This window comes from Temnothorax nylanderi, unplaced genomic scaffold (genome assembly GCF_030848795.1).
Source record: "Temnothorax nylanderi isolate EJ_2023f unplaced genomic scaffold, tnyl_v1.0 TNYL_tig0195_pilon, whole genome shotgun sequence".
Lineage (NCBI taxonomy): Eukaryota > Metazoa > Arthropoda > Insecta > Hymenoptera > Formicidae > Temnothorax > Temnothorax nylanderi.
The window spans coordinates 237,905-257,477 of record NW_027249257.1 but is presented as its reverse complement, the minus strand read 5'-3'; the positions used below and the strand labels follow the sequence as shown (position 1 = coordinate 257,477).

At 40.3% G+C, this 19,573-nt stretch overlaps 1 protein-coding gene across 3 annotated transcripts; it reads left to right on the top strand.

The window, feature by feature from the left end:
* The first annotated feature begins 3,758 nt into the window (after nt 1-3,758).
* LOC139778782 (protein tipE-like) lies at nt 3,759-19,547 on the top strand. Of its 3 annotated transcripts, none has more exons than XM_071716882.1 (6): nt 3,759-4,257; nt 6,819-7,195; nt 9,226-9,492; nt 10,153-10,346; nt 12,004-12,320; nt 16,029-19,547. In XM_071716882.1, exons 2-6 carry the CDS (start codon nt 6,991-6,993, stop codon nt 16,090-16,092), a joined length of 1,047 nt encoding a protein of 348 aa, XP_071572983.1. In that variant the 5' UTR covers nt 3,759-4,257; nt 6,819-6,990; the 3' UTR covers nt 16,093-19,547. The 3 variants fall into 3 exon arrangements, with proteins under 3 accessions (XP_071572983.1, XP_071572985.1, XP_071572984.1); XM_071716884.1 differs by having other exon boundaries at nt 3,759-4,262; XM_071716883.1 differs by having other exon boundaries at nt 3,759-5,839.
* The last annotated feature ends 26 nt before the right edge of the window (nt 19,548-19,573 follow it).

Genomic DNA, 19,573 nt, shown 5'->3' with positions numbered 1-19,573 from the left:
TTTATTCCTTCAGTTTGCGACAATATTCAACTAGAGGAGCGTCATAAAACCATTGATAAAATATGGCTATTTTCATAACTGAGTATACTGGAAATAAAGTCTTTTAAAGTGAAATTTATGTGGGAAAAGAATTATATCAATTGCTCTTGTCAATTAATCATGTGGGAATTAACAAGATTTACGAGATTTATCGTCTGTTATAATATTGTTGCGATATGGGATTACCGTGAAATCCCTCGATGTATCAGATCGCGTATTATTGTCGGGTATCCAACGTGATTTGTCTCTAAACAAACTGAATTTTATAATAATAAAATTATGATTGTAATCGTTGGACTCGGATTTAGTGATTTGAAAAGAATAAATTGTAAATGTACAACAATATATACGTGCATAAGATTTTTTAATCTCTTATTGTTCTTATACTATAATTTTATTAAGTTATTCAGAAGTTCTATAATCAATAGTTTTATGATCGTGACCTTGGCTATTCTATCTCGACGTTTAATATTATATACTTTTATTGGCATGGAGGTTTTTTCAGTTTGTCTCTGCCAAAACAAAAAGTTGAACTGGTACCGATTCGTACGAATCTGACAATTAGCGAAGACTTGGCAGTGTCATTTACGTTCGATGTGGCATAAAAATGGACGGCCCACATTTCGGTTCACTGGCTATCGGCCAATTTTCCGCAGGACCGCCGACGAGAGGGACGAATCAGCCTGGGACTATCCCCGGTTACATCGTTAAGGTCAATCTGTCTCACTATGTCAGTGTGGCACCTAGTCGCCGATAAAGAGAGATGGTATAATAGCGATTCTACTATTGTCTGCACGATGATTCACGTGAACATTTTCATTTACAGAAAACGCTGCATTTTGTTAGAAACAATTAAAAATTCTATATTTTCACGTTGCAACGGGTTCGTGAAAACAACGCTATCTTTTTCAATTAGTTTCTTTATGACTCCTACACTCATTTGAAAATTGTCATTTTTCAATTATATCAAATTGTAAGATGTCTTTAATCATTAATACATGAAGATAAAATATATATCTTAATCAGAAAATTCGTCAAAAGTTTGGCCTAGTAAATTTCTTGTGATAAATATGTAATACAAATTTTCTTGGAACTTTTATTTAAAAAAGAAAGAAAGATTGTTTCTCTTGCTCTATATAACTCAGAAATTCACATTAATTTTAAAAAGTTTATCCTATTAATCCTTAACAATAAATAAGATCAATCAAAATAAATTAGTGAAATGATAGATATTTCGTAATGTGTTATAACGAACTATCACTATAAGCAGTTTTTAGCTTTAGATATTGCATTCAAGTCGAGAGCACTTTGCACTCAAGTATAGTCAGTCCTCCAACTTAATAAAGATGGTCGACGATATTCTCGATTGTACAAGAATAGAAAAGACTAGCAATATAAAAGATTTATAAAAGAGTCTCCGAATCTATCCAAATAGCATTCAAAATTTGTAAAATAATTAGATAATTGTCCAAACGATTTCATATTTAAATATCGAAGATTGTAAAACCTTGATTTTCGGATAACAAGTTTAATCGAAAAGTAGATAGATATTGATTTTTAGCAATTTATTTTATAGAACAGTCACATCTCTCTTTCTTCGTGCCGCCACCTCGCTTTTCTTTGATTGATCAAAAGCAAAATTCAATTTCTCGAACTAAATTTAAACGTGATTGGACTTGATAATCGCGAAATGCAAACCGTGTTCCACATTTCGCAACCACTGCGACGCGAAGTATCGAAAAGCGTACAATAAACTGCGTTCGCCGTGTTAATGGAAGCCGCTGCGAGTCGGTCGACATCCTTCTTAGAAGCAGTTACACAATTTTAGTGACCGACAGAAGCTGCATTACGCGGTAACAGATGCTTTCTTCGTCGTCAAACGGAAATGAATATTGAGACCCGTTCGACCGATCGTCTGGAGAATTGTTCGTTACGTCATTCGCGATAATAATAACTCTCCAAACCATCTTGGAAAATAGCACTTAGGGGATGGTAACGTATTTATTAATGAATAGGTACTTGAAATAAAAAAGTTTGTGTCATTAAAACCATCAGCAATAGATTGAAAGCACCCGATATATATATCTCTCTCTCTCTTTCAAAATTTCTACATCTTGTAGATGAAGCGAACTTCATCTACGAGCGAAGGGCTTAATTTCGTTTCGGTGACTTCGTCACTGTTCCAAACTCCAACTAGACCGGGAGCACTTATTGGTTTTCCTTCTTAAACCGCAAGGATATCAGGCAGTTGGTTGTCAGGTAGAAGGAAAGTATTATCTGGCATATAAAGAAGATTTCTTTGTCCTTTATCTTCTTCAAATCTGAGACTTTTCTGAGATATGAATTTGTTTTTTATTAAGAATAAATGCAGATATCATTTTATAAATAGTTCTGGACATCGATTTTCAAAAGAAGCACCTATCGCTGCTTTAATCGATATGCCTTGAATGTCAAGTTAAATTTTACATGGATAATCGAATGCTCAGCTGAATAGTCGCAGCTGTTCTCTAATCTAAAGTCGTTACATCGAACAGTTGGCGTCTCAAAGTAAGAATCTCCATTCCGAGTATCTCACTTGGTATTCCCTTGAGACGAGATTTCAAGTAAACGACTATAAATATGGACTTAAGAATTCAAGATTAATGCACACACTGTTCGTAACGCTGAAATAGCGGTAATAAAATCTCCGTTATTTCCTCCTACATATACAAAGCGAGGTTCATGACTCCATCGCGTTCAACTCCGATTTAATTGCAACTCGTTAGGATAAGGACGGACTATTTGAGTCAATATATTTTAAAGAAAAAATCGGATAAAAAATTTTCAAAACAGAGAGGAGCTTTTCAATTTTTAAGGTAGAGAGGGCTTTTTGGCTTGAAAATTTTTATCCGATTTTATCTTTAACTGACTCGAATAGCTCGAATCTTCTTACCCTATTCTTATTTCTCAACCGATCCTTCGAAATTCTCGGATCGATGGTAGAACTACTTCTTAAGAGTGGTATATTGCATCGAATAAATAATAAGAAACAACATAAAAAATATAGCAAAAAATAGACACCAGTAATATTAGAGATAAAAATTGTTAAGATAATTCTAACATTGTAGAATAATCTACAGAATTGTGTCGTGCGTAAAATAAAAAAAATGCAAAAATAAAAATGCAATTTTCTTACATTATTATTTCATTAAAAGATTTAATTTAAAAAAACGGGCATATAATTGAAATTTACATATTTCTTTAAAAAAGATCCAAATCACATTAAGATATCTCATACTTTAACGTTTCTGCCCTTTTCCTATGATTAAAGAATATTGAAAAAGTCTTAAAAGAAAAAAGGCAAATTGTATTGGGAGAAAGAAAAGAAAAAAAAACAGATCTGAAGCGAAGGGGAAAGAAAGCTTTGATATCTCGTATTCGTGCGAAGCTCGTGAGACAGTTATAGCGATATAAATTGCTAAACAGCATGCCATCCAGCAAGACAGCAAGGGCAACAAATTGTACGCCGGGGTAATCGCGAAAGAAAGCGCGAGGGGCGCCTTCTTCGAAGAAGAGGGAACGCAAGGTGATAGGGGCTTACGGGGGCCGCCCCGGACGACGGCGATCGCGCCGTCGTCGTCCTCGTCGTCGTCGTAGTCGTCGTCGACGGTGGTGGCGGCGGTCGATGCTACGAGGTACCGTCGTTGGCGCTGGTATCGCTGGAAAATAAGCTCGCCCGAAAGCTCCACCGACTGCAGTAGCCCGGCATCCGTCGGCGCCGCGGCCAGGATAAAAGCTTCGCGCACACGCGGACTTGGCTCTGCCGTAGGAGGTCTGCCGATGGAAGCTCGTCGCTGAAAGCGCACGCTATGCGGATCCCGTCGTGATCCACGTATCGCGGGACGGTATATCGTTTCTTTTATCTCTTCGCCTCACCCTGTCCCTCTTTCATCCCTTCTTCTTGCAACCCTTCTTCTCTTTCGCGCCTCCCCCGATTTAATCATCCTTCGGCAGCGGGCAAGGGCGTCGTGGTGATTCGCGTGTCGCGGGGGAGACAAATGTGCACGGTGGACAGCAGTGTGACATAGTGCGCGGAAGTAGGGGACGAAGAGATCGGCAGCAGGAAGGCAGAGGAGCGAGGAACGCGGGAAGAGGAGTAGCGGAAGGGGGATGATGATGATGAGGGGGCACAGGAAGAGGGCGCCGAGCCCTGATGCATTCGCATCTTCTACATAGGGGGTACCGTTACGTCCGACTCCGAAGGGAACTGGTCGAGTTTTCTTTGCGTGACTCGCTCCGATTGAGATTCTCGGGGTTTGAATCGCTTGAGATCCAGCTTCACCTGAGATAACGTCTTGAAACAAAACGCCGAAAATATTGCAAATTATCGCAAAGATTCCGTAAAGAAGAGTTTAAATGTTCGCGAGCCGAGAGCAAAATTTATTCGCGAGTAAACATTCGAAGACTATTAAGTAGGATAACATATTGCCTCTATGTAGGTAAATTTGCGCCACGATAAACAGGAGCTTTTAGAATCACGTTTACCTCTAAGAAATTAATTCATAAGCCTTGTACTTTCATGAATATCCACGAAAAAGCTTTTTATTGACTATTTTCTCAGATGCTAAGTGGTTCTAAAATTATCGCTTAACGTGGTGCAAAGTTATTCCTTTCTTTCTCTTTTATTTTATAAAAAGAAAATAAATAGTAGTCGTGTGAATAAAGTCATTTCTTCATTTTCATGTAATTCTTGAAAGATGTGTACGAGAAAAGAAGTTACGTAAATAGATTTCGCTATCGAACTATTGATATATAGTAGAACATCTCTTTATAAAGAAGTTGCGCCACATTATTTTTTATATTTACGTTTATAATTATTTAATATTAGTGATTGTGCGGTAAAATCGGAGAATAAGATAATGCTTTCACAACTTTCTCGTTATTAGGAACTGTTAACAACTATGAAGTATCCTGACTTTTTGTTATCTACTCCGGGTGCTATCAAAATTACATTAGGCAAAGGAAAGGTTAGATAGACTTGTAATAGAGACACGCTATGCAATAGGGTATACCCCCGACATAAATCATGTATTAGAAAAGCGTAGTAAGCTTAAAAAAGTTATTAAAGTTGTATAAGCACTTTTTGTGCATGTTATATATATATATACATTATATATATTTATACATATAAATTTATCAATGTATAAGCAAAGCAATTATTAGATCTTATGATCATACGTCGCAATTGGTAATTAAATTAAGATTCAGTAAACAGCATGAATTAAGTATTATTTTTTTAGACAAAGTAACAGATTACTTTCAGTAACGTTCAATAACTTTATCATCTTTACTAATCAATGTATTATGACGTACAAACCGCTTTTCTTAATCGCTATCTTTCTCTTATTTTTAATAGGGTACATAAATAATTTACTTTTTATTTATATTAATTAATTGTTTCATTAATTGATTTTTTAAACAAAGGATAAACTACATGAGTAAATTATTTTCAAGTACGAAGGACACGATACAGTCTTTAATCCCTTCGATTAAACGACTCCATGTGAACTCACATAAACCTCCTTAAAACTCGGTATAAATTTTATCCTTATTCTCTCTTGTGTAATGTGTGACAGTAATTCACATAAATAAAATCCAATAACGTGCGAAGCAATATTTTGGATCTCAGGGCCGGGATTAATCCTGAGTCCAACAGTCGTTTCGTCTTTCTTTAGGACGTCAGAAACTTCCGCCGGAAAATTCCATGAATTGCCTTCGATGACCAAGAAACTTGAGGAGCAACTTTATCACGATACTGAAGGTTTGAGACATTTTAAGAAGCACAGATTCCGTCTTTCTGACCCTTACAAATTTTATATGATATAAAAATCGAGTAAAATTTAATAATAAAACATAATCAATAAAATATCCATGATAAAACTTGTAAGAAATCTTCTATCTTCTCTCTAACAAGAATTCAATGAAAATCAAGTTATGTGCGACGTTAATAGGTATTGTCCGTCTCATTTATCTTTCATGAGAATTCGAACGATCGCGTCATTGTGCCGAAAGCCGATAGTGCCCATAGACCAAGTTGGAAACACGTAATTGTCCGGCACTTCCTTGTCCTTTGCTTCCTGTAATAACCTACGTTGAAATTAAAGCTATTCTATAAAGTTGTTACTACGAGAAATTCAAATCATGAAATTTATAATACTCAGTTTTAATATAACATTGTTGTTTGAAACAAAACAGAGCTCTTTGGATTATTTAAAAGAGCTAGATAAACTATCGTTAATTTTCCCTCCTTCCAATGGGGAAAAAAAGATTACTGCAATCTATGAATACGATAAGAAAAATGTTAGATTCATGATAGTATTGATTTCGTCTATTTCCACTGCCATTTACAGGTCCTATATATATGTACATGCCCCTAGTTTGCCAAAGAATAAAATAGACTGCGAAACAATATCACACAACCCCTAGATAATATAAAAAATTATACTCTTTCATCATTCGACCGAATGTACGTCGCAAAAGAGGAGAAAAAAAGTCGTTTAATCGATACGTCGCTTCAAGGTGATCAAGATAAATGGCGCTCGTTGCACAATGCGTACAAAAGAATCTCACCTCTAACGGAAGCATTCCAGCGCATGCTAACCCCCGGGGATCTCCGTAAGAGAAATCATCTCTCGGGGGTGACTCCTCTCTCCCTCCGCGAGATCTTTCGGGGCACGAAGAAAACTCGACTCGCGATACCGGACGGCAACGGAGGACAAATACCTGCGAATTGCCTGTAGATCGTTCCGTCTCTTCGACGTCCGACGTCTGACGACGAGCAGCAGGCACGCCGAGGACGACGGCGGCGACGACGACGACGACGACGACGACGGCAACGACGACGACGACGACGGCGACGACGTCGTTTAGGAGCCCCCAGCACGAAACCAGCACTGCCGTTTGTTCTCCGAGATGGCGGACGAAAAGGAGAAGCAGACGTTTTTGCAGAAGCTGCTGTTCTACACGACCGCGTTCTTCATCCTCCTCAGCACCTTCAGCCTCTTCGCCTTCCTCTTCTTGGTCCCCTTCGTTATCGACCCCGCCTTCACCACCATCTTCATGCAGTTCGACACTCGACCCGCCGAGTGTGTTACCATCGACGTTGAGTCCAGAAGAGGTGAACAATCGGCAACCCTTATCTCTCACCTGTTCGCTCTCGTTGTCGCTCCTCGTTGCATGTGTTGTGTAAACTCTCTATTCTTCGCTCTTCTGAGAATTCTTCCATCGCGCGCAATCTAAGTCCTTCACGTTTCTCTGTTTCTATGTCCAAGCATGTGTGTTTGTTGGTATGAACATATATCATTTTGCGTTTGTATGCACGTGATGAGAGACGTTTTATAAAGTTGTAGAAAGAATCGCGTCTCCAAATCGCACCTAATCTCATTAAATTTCAATTCTCCATTAGATGAATACCGTGACATAACTGGTAAAAGAGACATATCGTACGTAATTTAAAACAAAAAAGTTTGCGATATATATTAGAAAAAATAATCCTTTTTTTTTCAAAGAAAATTACGTATTATTTTATTCTAAAAATATTTCACGTGACAGACGATGATAAACGTATTACATCAGGAATTGACGTAAATTCCCATTTATAGAATTAGGTCAGCGTCAAAATATGCGAGTTTCATGAATGATTGGAAAGGCTATTTCCCAGACCGAACAAAAGTGACGAAGAACGTCCGTACAGGACAGCTGACGTTTCCGCGCTTAATTTCATATTTATCGTATCATAATTTATTTAGTTGGCACAAAATAGCAATCGCATCCACCTCTTATTAGCAGTGAAGTCGTAGGAAGATCAGCACATGGGCAACAATAACGGAAGTAATTGCGCTTTTAATTATAACGGCAAACGTTGAAGAACGCCGTTCCGTCGTAATTACTTCGTCTTCCTTCGCCGCCTGGGAAATGCTTCCCTAACTCGCTCTGGATCACGATAAATTCAACGGAGATTGTAACAAAAAAAAGCCTATGAATTTTTTATCCCCCGATGGCACGCATTTGCCTTTCATGTCGGGCCGTCCACCGCACGTTCGTGAATAGCTAACATAAAAGTTTAATACTGTCCTATAAATTTTAATTCTCCATTAGATGAATACCGTGACATAAAATTCCCGAGAAACAGAGAACGTCGTTCTCTGCATGTTTCAGAGGACTTCTCTTGGCTCGCAGGAGAATATATATGTATCATAAATTTATCAGTGGTCGTTATTTGAATAAATCCTTCGTTTTTTTTTAATCCAGAAAGAAAGAACCAGCGAAACTTTAGTAATTTAGTTAAATAACATTTGCGGCAACGAGCTTATCTATCGAGTGAAAAATACAAAGATATAAAAGGAATCGAAAGAACCGGTCAATCGTTAGCCAGGAGAGAGAGGCCGCGGCGAGTGGTGATAAGATCGACGCAACTGGTGTCTTTGTGCTTTTGGTACCCCCGCGGCTCACGTTCATTCGAGTCTCCCCTCGTTTCTCCTTCGTCACTTGAAGGACTTTTCTTCTCTTCACGGACGTCAATAGGGGTGCAGGTGCTCTTCACGATTGAGCACCGGCCTCGTGTCAACATCCCTGCAACTTACGTCACGATGCAAAACACTTTCCGGACGACACGGCTCAATCCCCGACACTCTCTGCTTGCCATCGTCTTCGCCTCTGGTCTTCGCATGCACGTTTCCGATATTCGTTTCACACGGCGGATCTATCCTCTCGCAATGTGTGTCTATCCGCGTTGACTGTATATCTGGAATAAATTGGCGACTGTGAGTTATTACTTTTTCATTTAAACGTCACGGTCGGTGATGGATATAGCGATTATCTAGAAATTTGAATAAATTAACGAATATTTCATAAATTCTTGAATGAATTGTGTGTAATGCTTGTTGACGGTTGCAAGCTTTAAACTTCAATCTCGTAAATTTTCATAAATAAGAATTATCCATTTTCATGGAATTGTCAATGTTTCAATCCGCTGTCTCACGCTTTCACTCGTTTTTTTACGACTTGATGTATGTATGTGTGTACGTGTATTTTTGGATGTCACTCATCTTTTCCAGTTATTTGTTCATGCGCGAATGTTCTGTGTATTGTGCTTGGATTGTGTATTCCGCGGCCGCGGCAATTTCCATGAATGATCGTTGAGTCCAGGTACGAGCAATTGCTCATGGACATCCTGTAGAGAGGGTTGCACTAAGGAACTGTACGATTGCACGCAAATACGCGTCAACTATAAGCTACCGGAAAACACGACCGAGGGGTCGGATGGGGAAGGCGGAGCGGTAGGAAGTGTCGAGGACGACGAAGAGAACAAGCGGATGCCTCGTTACGAGCGTTCCTTAGGCGAGTACATCGAAGACGGCGACGAGAACTTTGCCGTGGATGACGAGAACGGACTGCCGAAATCTTTCCCTACAGGTACAAAGTGATATCACACCGAGGATTTGAGATTTACATTCGATCCTACCTTCAATCATCCGAATCCGTTCCATATTTGTTTTCGAAAGAGCGTGGTTATATAGTCGAAAGGAGAAGCTTGCTATTTATTCGTGTAATTGATATTTTACATATGCATCAGAACCGTTTGTAGTTTTGACGCTATAAATGTCATGAAATTATAAAATCCTATTCTGTTATCCAATCGAAGAGCCGACAGAAATAATAGGAACGTTGAAGTAAAAGTTTAAAACTATTGATAACTATTAACTTTTTATAATTACATTATATCTATAATTATATAAATATCTTGTCATATTTTATGATTTTACAATTATTACCGGAATTGAAAAGTCTTCATTGCGATGAATTATTCTGATTGATTCTACGTGCGAAAATCGTTAGAAACAGGTGCGGACTTAACGAAGCCAATAGCTAGAGAACTAAAACTGTTACAGCACCCGCGAGAGAGGGATAAGTTTTCTCCGGTGAAACTTCAGCGATTCATCTCGCTGAACGTGAGAGCGTATTGTATACAGAAGTCATTATACGTTTTCTTTGTCCCCCGTCCGGTTTGTTCTTCCGGTTCTCCCGCTGGAACGCGTCCCCCGTAGCCGAACAATAACGAGGGAAAGTTCGCAGGTCTCATGGGCAACGACTCCGTGTGGTACTTCACCGGGGCCAAGCTGTTCCCCAACGTAAAAGGCTGTGGATACCCTCCAATACTGAATTGCAGTATTTTCTACCGGCAGTACGCCAACATAGGGCAGAACTTTAGCTGTTACTACTCGAAAGTGGATCCCGGGATAGTCATCAGCGACCTCGACATGTGGCAGGTCTCTGGCCGTTATTGTTATACACTTCTCACGCCGTGGACCCTCTCTCGTCGCGTCTATGTGTGTCTGTCTCCAGTTTCAACCCTAAATCCAGGATGTGCGAATTCCTTCGCCGACGCGATGGCATCCGTCGGCCACTGACGTGGCTTTAGCTTCCCGCGTTATAACCCGGTGACCGCGGGTTATAGTTCAGGCGATTTGCCATCTATATCGGTATGTGCGAGTCACGCGAAAGTGCTGTGTGACTTTTGCCCGAGTTAAACGCCGGGACTTGAGCCGCACACTTGAGAATCAATACTGCGGCTGCCTATCGGGAGCGGAGCGTGATATACCGGCCGAAACTGTTTCGTATGAAATGATTAAATGGATCACGGTAATGAGTTCGTGCGGAGAACGGTGAATCGGCTCTAACTGGAAACACAGAGATACTCTCACGAAAGTTATTCTCCCGACAGTCCCGACTGTCACTTTGATCGCGGCTCTATGCTGCAAATGAGTCTCGCGTTTATTCCTGTAGAATGTCTGGGGTTCATCTCTTTATGAATCTCACATAATCTCGACTACGTGTTGAAAGCGATATAATTTTCGTCGAGTTTAGACCTCGACGCCGTAGATACCTGAAAATGATCGTCATTTCGAGACAATCGGTGTAAAACGGATTTCTCCCGCATCTGCACCGAAAATTAATTCATTCATTGGAATTACATTGCAAAAGATCGCACGTAGAAGATGTAAGCGATAGCAAAGAGCGGAAGAGGAGATTTTCCGAGCGCGGGGGCACAGCGCGAATAGCGTTAACGGCGACGGAAATGCGACCGTCCGCACGAGGAACGGACAATGCATTTCAAAGCGGTTGAATGGGCGGCACGATGACAAAGACGGAAGCCATCGCGGCGCGCGATGCGCCGCCCGGAAGAAAAGAAAATTTCTCCCGGCGCGCAGAAATCCAATTTCCACAAGTGTGCGGCCGGCGTGCTATTATAAACCCGCCGATAATATCGGCGATCCCGGAAAAGCCCGCCGCCCGTGCTCTCGATGCTCTGCACGAGTGCCAATCCTTCGAACGAATGGACGACAGGAAGAAATAGGATCACGTGGCGCGAATAACACGGCTCTCTCTCTCGGGACTGTTCTTCCGCCAAATTTATAGAAATTTATAGAAAGGTCACTTTGCAGGATCAACTCGGCCGTGTCTTGGCAATGAAATTGCCATAGTGATATCGAATAACGTTTTTTTAAATATAATTTATTCTTAATTGGAAAAGATGATTGAAAAATAACGCTTAGTTATTTCTCAATATAAATATCTTTATAAACGGCTGATCATACATTGACTGCTACCACTTGTCGAGTTACATTTAGTTTCACTACTCTTTTGTTCGGATTATATTTATTATCCGTTAAATAATATTCATCTATATAATTTTTCTTAATCTTATTTATTATCAGATTAATTAATTCCTTTTATTTGTATACTTTGTGATCAGTAATTCGAGTAACTAATTACAAAATTATTCGTAATTAAATTAATCTTTCAGTCGAAATTCGTTCGCGGGATTCCTTCCACAAAACACTGTCTCGATGAATGGGTAAAAGAACCCCGGATGCATATTAATTTCCGCCGAGCTCTGGTCACATGTGTGAAACGCTTCCTCAGGTGTACATGAACCTCGTGTACGCGATGGCAATTCCGATACCGTCTTTCATAATCTCGGTGATATACCTCACCATCGCCTACTTCAAGATCTACAACGAAGACGAGGTGGTCCTCGTAGGTGGCGAAGAGGGTGAGGAAGGGGAGGAAGGGGAAGGCGACGGTACACCCTTGCCGCCCACTAGCGGTGCACTGACGCCCGGAAGTGAAGCCTTCAGGGAGGATTTGGCGAGCTTCGGGCACCAACTCAAGGTCGCGATGGCCGACGACATCAGCAGGGAAAGTCTTGACGAGATTCCTAACTCGCTCTCCGCTCAGGGGTAAGCACCGCTTCACCGAAAATCTCGTGGTATCGATTGACTTTAGGACTTTTAGGAACGCGTGTCAACTGGCCAGAGAGACTGGCCAGACCTCGCTATCTTACTTGTTGACTGTCGATCTAAGCTTTTAAGTGTCTTCGTGGTTTTCCGTAGGGCTTCGAGAAGACTTGCTCTAAGCATTAACTGTGAATAGGCATAATCACTTTAACCGCAATCGCTGACGATTTAGAGTTATTCCTCAGGAATGGTAATCCTGCCTGAGCCCCACAAAAGCTATTGCGGCGCAATTCTCTCTCTCTCTCTCTCTCTCTCTCTCTCTCTCTCTCTCTCTCTCTCTCTCTCTCTCTCTCTCTCTCTCTCTCTCTCTCTCTCTCTCTCTCTCTCTCTCTCTCTCTCTCTCTCTCTCTCTCTCTCTCTCTCTCTCTCTCTCTCTCTCTCTCTCTCTCTCTCTCTCTCTCTCTCTCTCTCTCCTCTCTCTCCTCTCTCTCTCTCTCTCTCTCTCTCTCTTTCCGCATAACAATATATAGAAAATACATAATGGCCCGTATTCTCAGTTCGCTTTCATAAATGCTCGCATTTAGCATATTTACGTTACATATACTATAGAATCTCAGAAATAAATGCGCGCATTTATCGACAAAAGTGAACTCTGAGACTACGGGTCAAAGTGAATAACATGAAAAATGATTAACAAAATGTTCGGAGGCACAACATAAAATTAAACAAAACTCTTTTTTTTTACCCCATTTACCAGTCTGCTTCGTAATCACAGAAAGATATTTATGTTGTCGTAAGAGCTAACTTGAGTCTAAGTGCTTCACTCGGATGCAATAATTTTACGCCGGGTATAAAATCGTCTGAATGAACGACTCGCTATAGAAACAGCGCGCTGAGTGCAGAAATGTCATCCCGCAGTCCGCACGGTTTATACGTTTATACGAATACATAGGAGTATTCAGTCAATTTCCTTCGTGGTTTGCGGCGAACCGAAGGTGTTCGATAATCCATGTGAACAAGCATCCCCCTGTATAAAATTGATCAGTTGCGAGCAATCGGATCGGCGCGGCGGCGTGCCAAGTTGTTCACAAACAGCTCGAAATATTCATGTATCTCCAGCCGTCAATTACGAAACGAGTCGTAACAATATCAGCGCGATAAATTTTATGAATATCGACGTTCTGAGGGCATTGTACGTAAAGACGTTCGCTGGAACGTACACCTCTTCAATGAGATAAATGAGTAATCAATACATTACGAAAATTTAACGCACGAACGGTAGAATACTTCACAACTTCCATATACATATTGTTTCACGAATAAATACGATTCGAAAAAAAAAATACCAGATATATTGTACGTAAAAATATGTCAGATCACGTTGTACATGTCAGATCATCATATCAGTTCGGTTTCATCGTCAGAGACTTACGTTATTTCAGCACGTTTTAAATTGGGATTAATCGCGCCGCGGATTCTAAAGGTCCGCAGAGGAATTGATTACAGAAATCCTACGACATACATCGTTCAATATTTAATAATCGAGAATGCCGAACTGTAGCAATCCAAACTTCCGACGTGAATGCGATATACTCGAATGCCTTTGATCGTGGGTGTAGAATAGAGATTATAGGATAAATTCGTGGAAGATAAATTGATCCACGAATTCTATATCGAATGTTCAATGAATCGCTACGGAAGTACGCGTCATAATAGACAAGTATCTTCCACCACGGGAAATCGCATCCTCTCTATTCTTCGCATCAACTGTTTTTTTTTTTTTCAAATTCGCGATTAACTTCATAAGAATAATTTGTTCGTAAAAAGCTACCGATGTAATAAAATGATGGCGCAGTTAAGTGCCCTCGACCACACTACCGGCCCATCTATCTATAAATAGCGGACTCGGGATGGAGGGCGATATATAGGTCGAACGGCTGCGCGATAGACTGCGAGTCGCCGCTACCTCTCTCCCACCATCGTTCAACCGCGTACACAGAGTAACCTATCCGGAGTATCCCCCGATTCATACCTACCATTCAACGACAGCGACAGAAGCAACGATCAAACACCCCTATTTCCTCGTGTCTGATCTTTCGAGCGGAAACTTTCGCGAGTTTACGTTGTGCGACAGCGTAACGAATTTGTTTTCGTGATCTTTCTACACGAAAGTACAATTTTCTAAACGTTTCTCAAGAAAAGTCATAAACGACTTCTGAAACATGTATATGCTGCGGAAGGATGAAACATTTTTAAGCATATACTGGACGCGAAAGAGCGTTCTACATCCGCAAATAATCCCGTTCCACTCTCGAAGAGAACTACACACGCGACAATGTCTGACCCGTCATGTTTGCCGAGGAGATGTAGTAGCGAGTAGTAGTTCTCCTTCATGCAAAGCTACTTATACTACTTTGCCCCAGTTTATTTTGCCATCTGTCAGCGAGAAAGCGAGAAAGAACTGCAATTATTATTCTGCAAATCGAAAAGTTGAGGCAAATGCATGACATTTGAGACTATCCATCTTTTTATTTTCTAAAAAACTTATTCAATAAAAACTTTCCACTATATGAAAATATATTAAATTTGCAATAATTTCTACTCTCAGTACCTATATCAAAATCACTTCATATTATTCACAATCGAGATTGTGAAAAATAAATAATAAGTAATCCTTTTACTCCTTTTACTGGGGAAATCTTTCAGCAATTACAAAAATCTCAGTTTAATTAAATTATTTAACTTCGTTAGAGACTGCTATTAAAATTGCGAATAAAAAAAGAGATTTTAAATATCCAAACTATTGAGATTTCAAGGCATAGAAATGTGTTATCCTACACAATGAATTTCCAACATATTACTTTAATTCATCTATTTTTGCCCGAGCATGCTCGACGCATGCACGTTTCCGTGCGGCACGAATTCGCACGTGTTCATGATCAATCGTGAGTTAGCCCCCACGCAAACGGGGGACCTGCGGTTTTATCGTTTATACACGGGATGCGTGAGAGAGGCCACGCTGAGAGACCAAGCAAGGACGCGAGCATCGATTCTGACCCAACAAGCCCCGCCTAACTCACCCTTGCTTTCTCGGCCCTCCCCATAGCTTCCAAACGACAGCCCTCGGAGCTCTCTCCTACCTCGCCGAATTCTCGCGGTCGTCTCTTCGCGAATACCGCGCGAGCTTGCAGAAACCGCGAGGTATTAGGGTCGTTTGCGCTCTATGCGCATAGACGAGCAAGTTTGGGATATCAACGAGGCTTCGAATTCACGAATTGAACTAATATGCGAAACGTTGAGGGTGAACTCGATCAAGATACACGGTGAAGATAAAAAAAAATGATTCTTCTAATCTTGACAACACATAATAATACAGTGCTGCACTTAAAAATATTATGTAAATTACTTTTTAAATAATATAGGAAATAATTTAAATAATATCAGGAAGTAACGTTCTTAAAAGTTGAAAGGTGATTACATTCATGTTAATCTTCAATACAACTAACAGTTTAACTTGTAAATAATTCAATCTCGCTCTTTAAGCGGCGAATAATAGAGATAAATAACGTAAACCCGAGATGATCTCTACAACTTCAAGCGCGGGGGGTGAATAGTATCGAAATAAATAATGCAAACCCGAGATATTCCTCATCAAGAGGAATTAAGCGAGGACATTAAGCGAGAAGTGTCATATTAGTTTTTACCTTGCAGAAACTTGAGCAAGACGATGACGACGAGTATCTCGACTCCCCCTGGGCCGACGGCAGCAGTTTGAAGCGGCATTTTCAAGGTCTGAATAATATCTCGTGGAGACCACACTAGGCGATTCCATCGCCGTCCGTAAAGAAGCGAGGCGTCACAGCGGCCGAGGAAGCTTCCTCGACCGAGGAAAGGAGCCAAGTTATCTTTCTCTCTCAGGATCGATTTTAAAATCCACCCTCGCGATTCACGGAGTGAACCAGAGACACACTCGGTACTCTCTCGAGCGAACTCGAATCGTGCGCGAATACACGGCGATTCGAGGGCGACCCTTGACTAAAATCTGCCATTTCTCTATCGTAAATCTGTCCCCGTTATAAGCGCCGACTTATACCTGCAGGTGTCACGACGATATTTCGCGACATACCTTTTCCTACTCGATAATAGCTCAATAATTGCGATGTCGTGCGTATCGATAACTCTGCTCGCAGCTCGTGCCAGAGAGAGGCAGAAACTCTCACGAATGCGGTATCTTCAGCGCGATGCACGTATGCGCCAGAAAAGTTCTTCGTTTCCTTGCAATGTTTAACATTGGCACGCGGCAGCCGTTATTCCGCGCGCCAGATTGATGATTTACCTCGCACGATGCCTTCTTCGTAGCTTGTCTAAGTGCGATTCGCGATACGAAATCAATTCGCGAATCTCGTGCCTGTATATCGCATCCCGTATAAACGTGAAAAACCTGTTCTTACTGTCATACACGTAGCGCGTTCGGGTACACCGTATATTTTTAAACGATTTTCCACGATGTATCCGCGACGGTAGGCGATCGTTCTGCGTAGAAAGGAAGTAAATCGGTTGCTTTTTGGAAACGGCACGAGTCTATTCTTGAATTGTATAAATCTATAATAATTGTCAGTCAAAAATTTACACGTCATATAAATGATAAATTTAACGGTGGATTATAAGTCTGCCTGTGCAAGTAATCAATTTCTCGAACGTACGTTTCTATCTATGTATGGTATCACGTTACGAAACTTGAAGAAGCTTGTTTTTATACAAGAAGCGGTTATCGTTTTTACGTAAACGATTCTTTTATATCTTTATATTAACTGATTGAATCTCAAAGTTACCTGGACTCGTGCCATTCTCAAAACGACCGACGCAAACTTGCAACGAAGCGCATTTTACCGAGTATACGTTCCCTCTGGTTCACTCAACGATTACCGAACGGACGTCCATCCGAAGAACGCAGAGGAGGGAAAGGGACGCGTAGCGAGGTGTCCACTCGTTCGGCGTCACGCGCTATCTGTATATTAAAAGTCACGAGAGTTAGCTATGGACTTAAAGAACTTAATCAACTATGAGCTAAATACCGTAAAAACGTTATGAGTATTATCAGGTAATTCGCTTGCTGTGTGATCATGATGCGTCCACTCGCGTGCATCGTTAGACACTTTTATCAGACACACCGACGACATCACGTCCGTTCCACTTTTAACTGGCGACACGCTTTTGCAAGTAAAGGAAAAAAAAAACGCGCGCGATTCGCAAATGTCCACCCCCGCACCCCGTTGCGGCCTCGTCCATGTACTATGATCTCCACACGCACAAATTCTAACGGTTTTTTCAGGTACCTGACCGACACTCACGAAGAAACGTAGGGTACCTTACGCGAGTCTTACGACTGCTATACATATGCGCATTTAAATCGATACGAATGCACAAGGCGAAGGAACGTTCGGTATATAATGCGAGGTGAGGGCTTCTCTCGAGACAAAAAACCGAGGTATAGGGCTTGTTGTTGTTTTAGGTACGCTTTCTGCATTTAAACGAGAGAAATTATGCGCTGTTTCTTCAGGAAAAAAAAAACAAAAAGAGAAAACAGGTGTTGAGAGCACATAATTAAAAAGGGCAGAGCCTAGCGTCACTAAATTGTTTTTTTTTTTTGTTATGTACCATTTGTATATTTTAACAATGTTATATTTGACAACATTGAGCTGCTCTGCACAGAAGTTTTAACGAGTATCCCTCAAAGGATGAAATGTACTTGGTGCCCAACGGTTTAAAATAAATCGTAATCGCGATAATTTCAAAATCGCAATAAGCTTCGTGCTACTCCTCAGGCTTAAAAAGAACGGCTAGTCTTATTATCGTCTTCAATGTCGGCCGTGAACATAATTAGCTGTTACGTTACGTTATGATTTTAGCATTAACGTCGCCTGGGATATCGACCAAACGCTTGCCGCATGGAAACTCTGGGAGTACCCAGGTAATACTTCGAAATGCACGTGAGCATTTAGTTTATAGCATTTGTATCGAAACTTTGAAAATTTTACTAAAAACTTGACTGAAAATGTATAATTTGATTATTTACAACCTCGAGTTTTCATCCTCGAAAATATTGGTGTTCCATGCGGCAATAAACTGGGCGAGATGTGGAAAAAGACCATATGTAATTATCGCTCGACATCGGTTTACGTTTCCGGGATTCGTGCTGTTTTTTGCGATCATACACACACCGAGCAATACCCACGACACATACACGATACACCACCGTGAAACGCACATTCTACACACATCGGTAATCTATGGAGAAAAAAAAAAAAGATAATTGAATTGTTTTTATGGATTAAGAACAAGTTGTCTGTGATCTACAATAATTAAAAGAATATTTAATAAGTATTAACAGATAAAAAGTATAATTGAGATAATGTTGAACGATGGAGGAAAGAAATAAACCGAAGGACGCTCGGATTTTATTGGTACAAGTTGAGCGCAGGTTTCTCGAGGCATTGGTTGAGCAATACGATAGTAAGAGAAATAAAATGTCGTATAAAAATTTAAGGTCATCGCAAAGGAATTCTAGAAGAAAAGAGGTATATATTATATAAATTACAAAAAAAAAATAGAGACTTATACAATAGAGCACGCAATGTGTGTGAACATTTAAATCGCTACTGTTAACCTGTACTTAACTTGCGATATGAAAACAAAGGTGCGCGTGCTGCGTTCGGATAGTACCAATAAAAAATATATATATACATATATAAATATATTATATGGCACTTGACCGTCGCGGCTAAAAGTATATAGGATTAGATAGATTTATAGAAGCGCAAAACACCAAAAATCGTTCCTTCCACCCGCTCCGGCCGTGTATTCGATTTTAAATATATCGCATCTCATATGTGAAGTCAAAGCTCTGTGAATTTATAAAAGCGCACCTCAGAACGCAATTAGCATCGTCATCTTACTAAATGAAGGAAAGGAACTATATATATACACGCCCGTATCATCACCGAATAAGTTGTTCAACGAGTGTTGCGAAAAATATTCGGGATAATTTTTCTACAATTCTGGCACACACAAGAGGAACGTGCAACATCATCGTCGTCTTTATATTTATGTACATTTCAATTATGAATTTTTCAATATTATTATCGAACTATGATCGATTTTGTGTGAAAGTGTATATGGCTTTTTCTGCGGTTAACAATAAAATGTTTTGTCAAAGCTTTTTTCACGATATATACATATTATTATTATATTTTTCT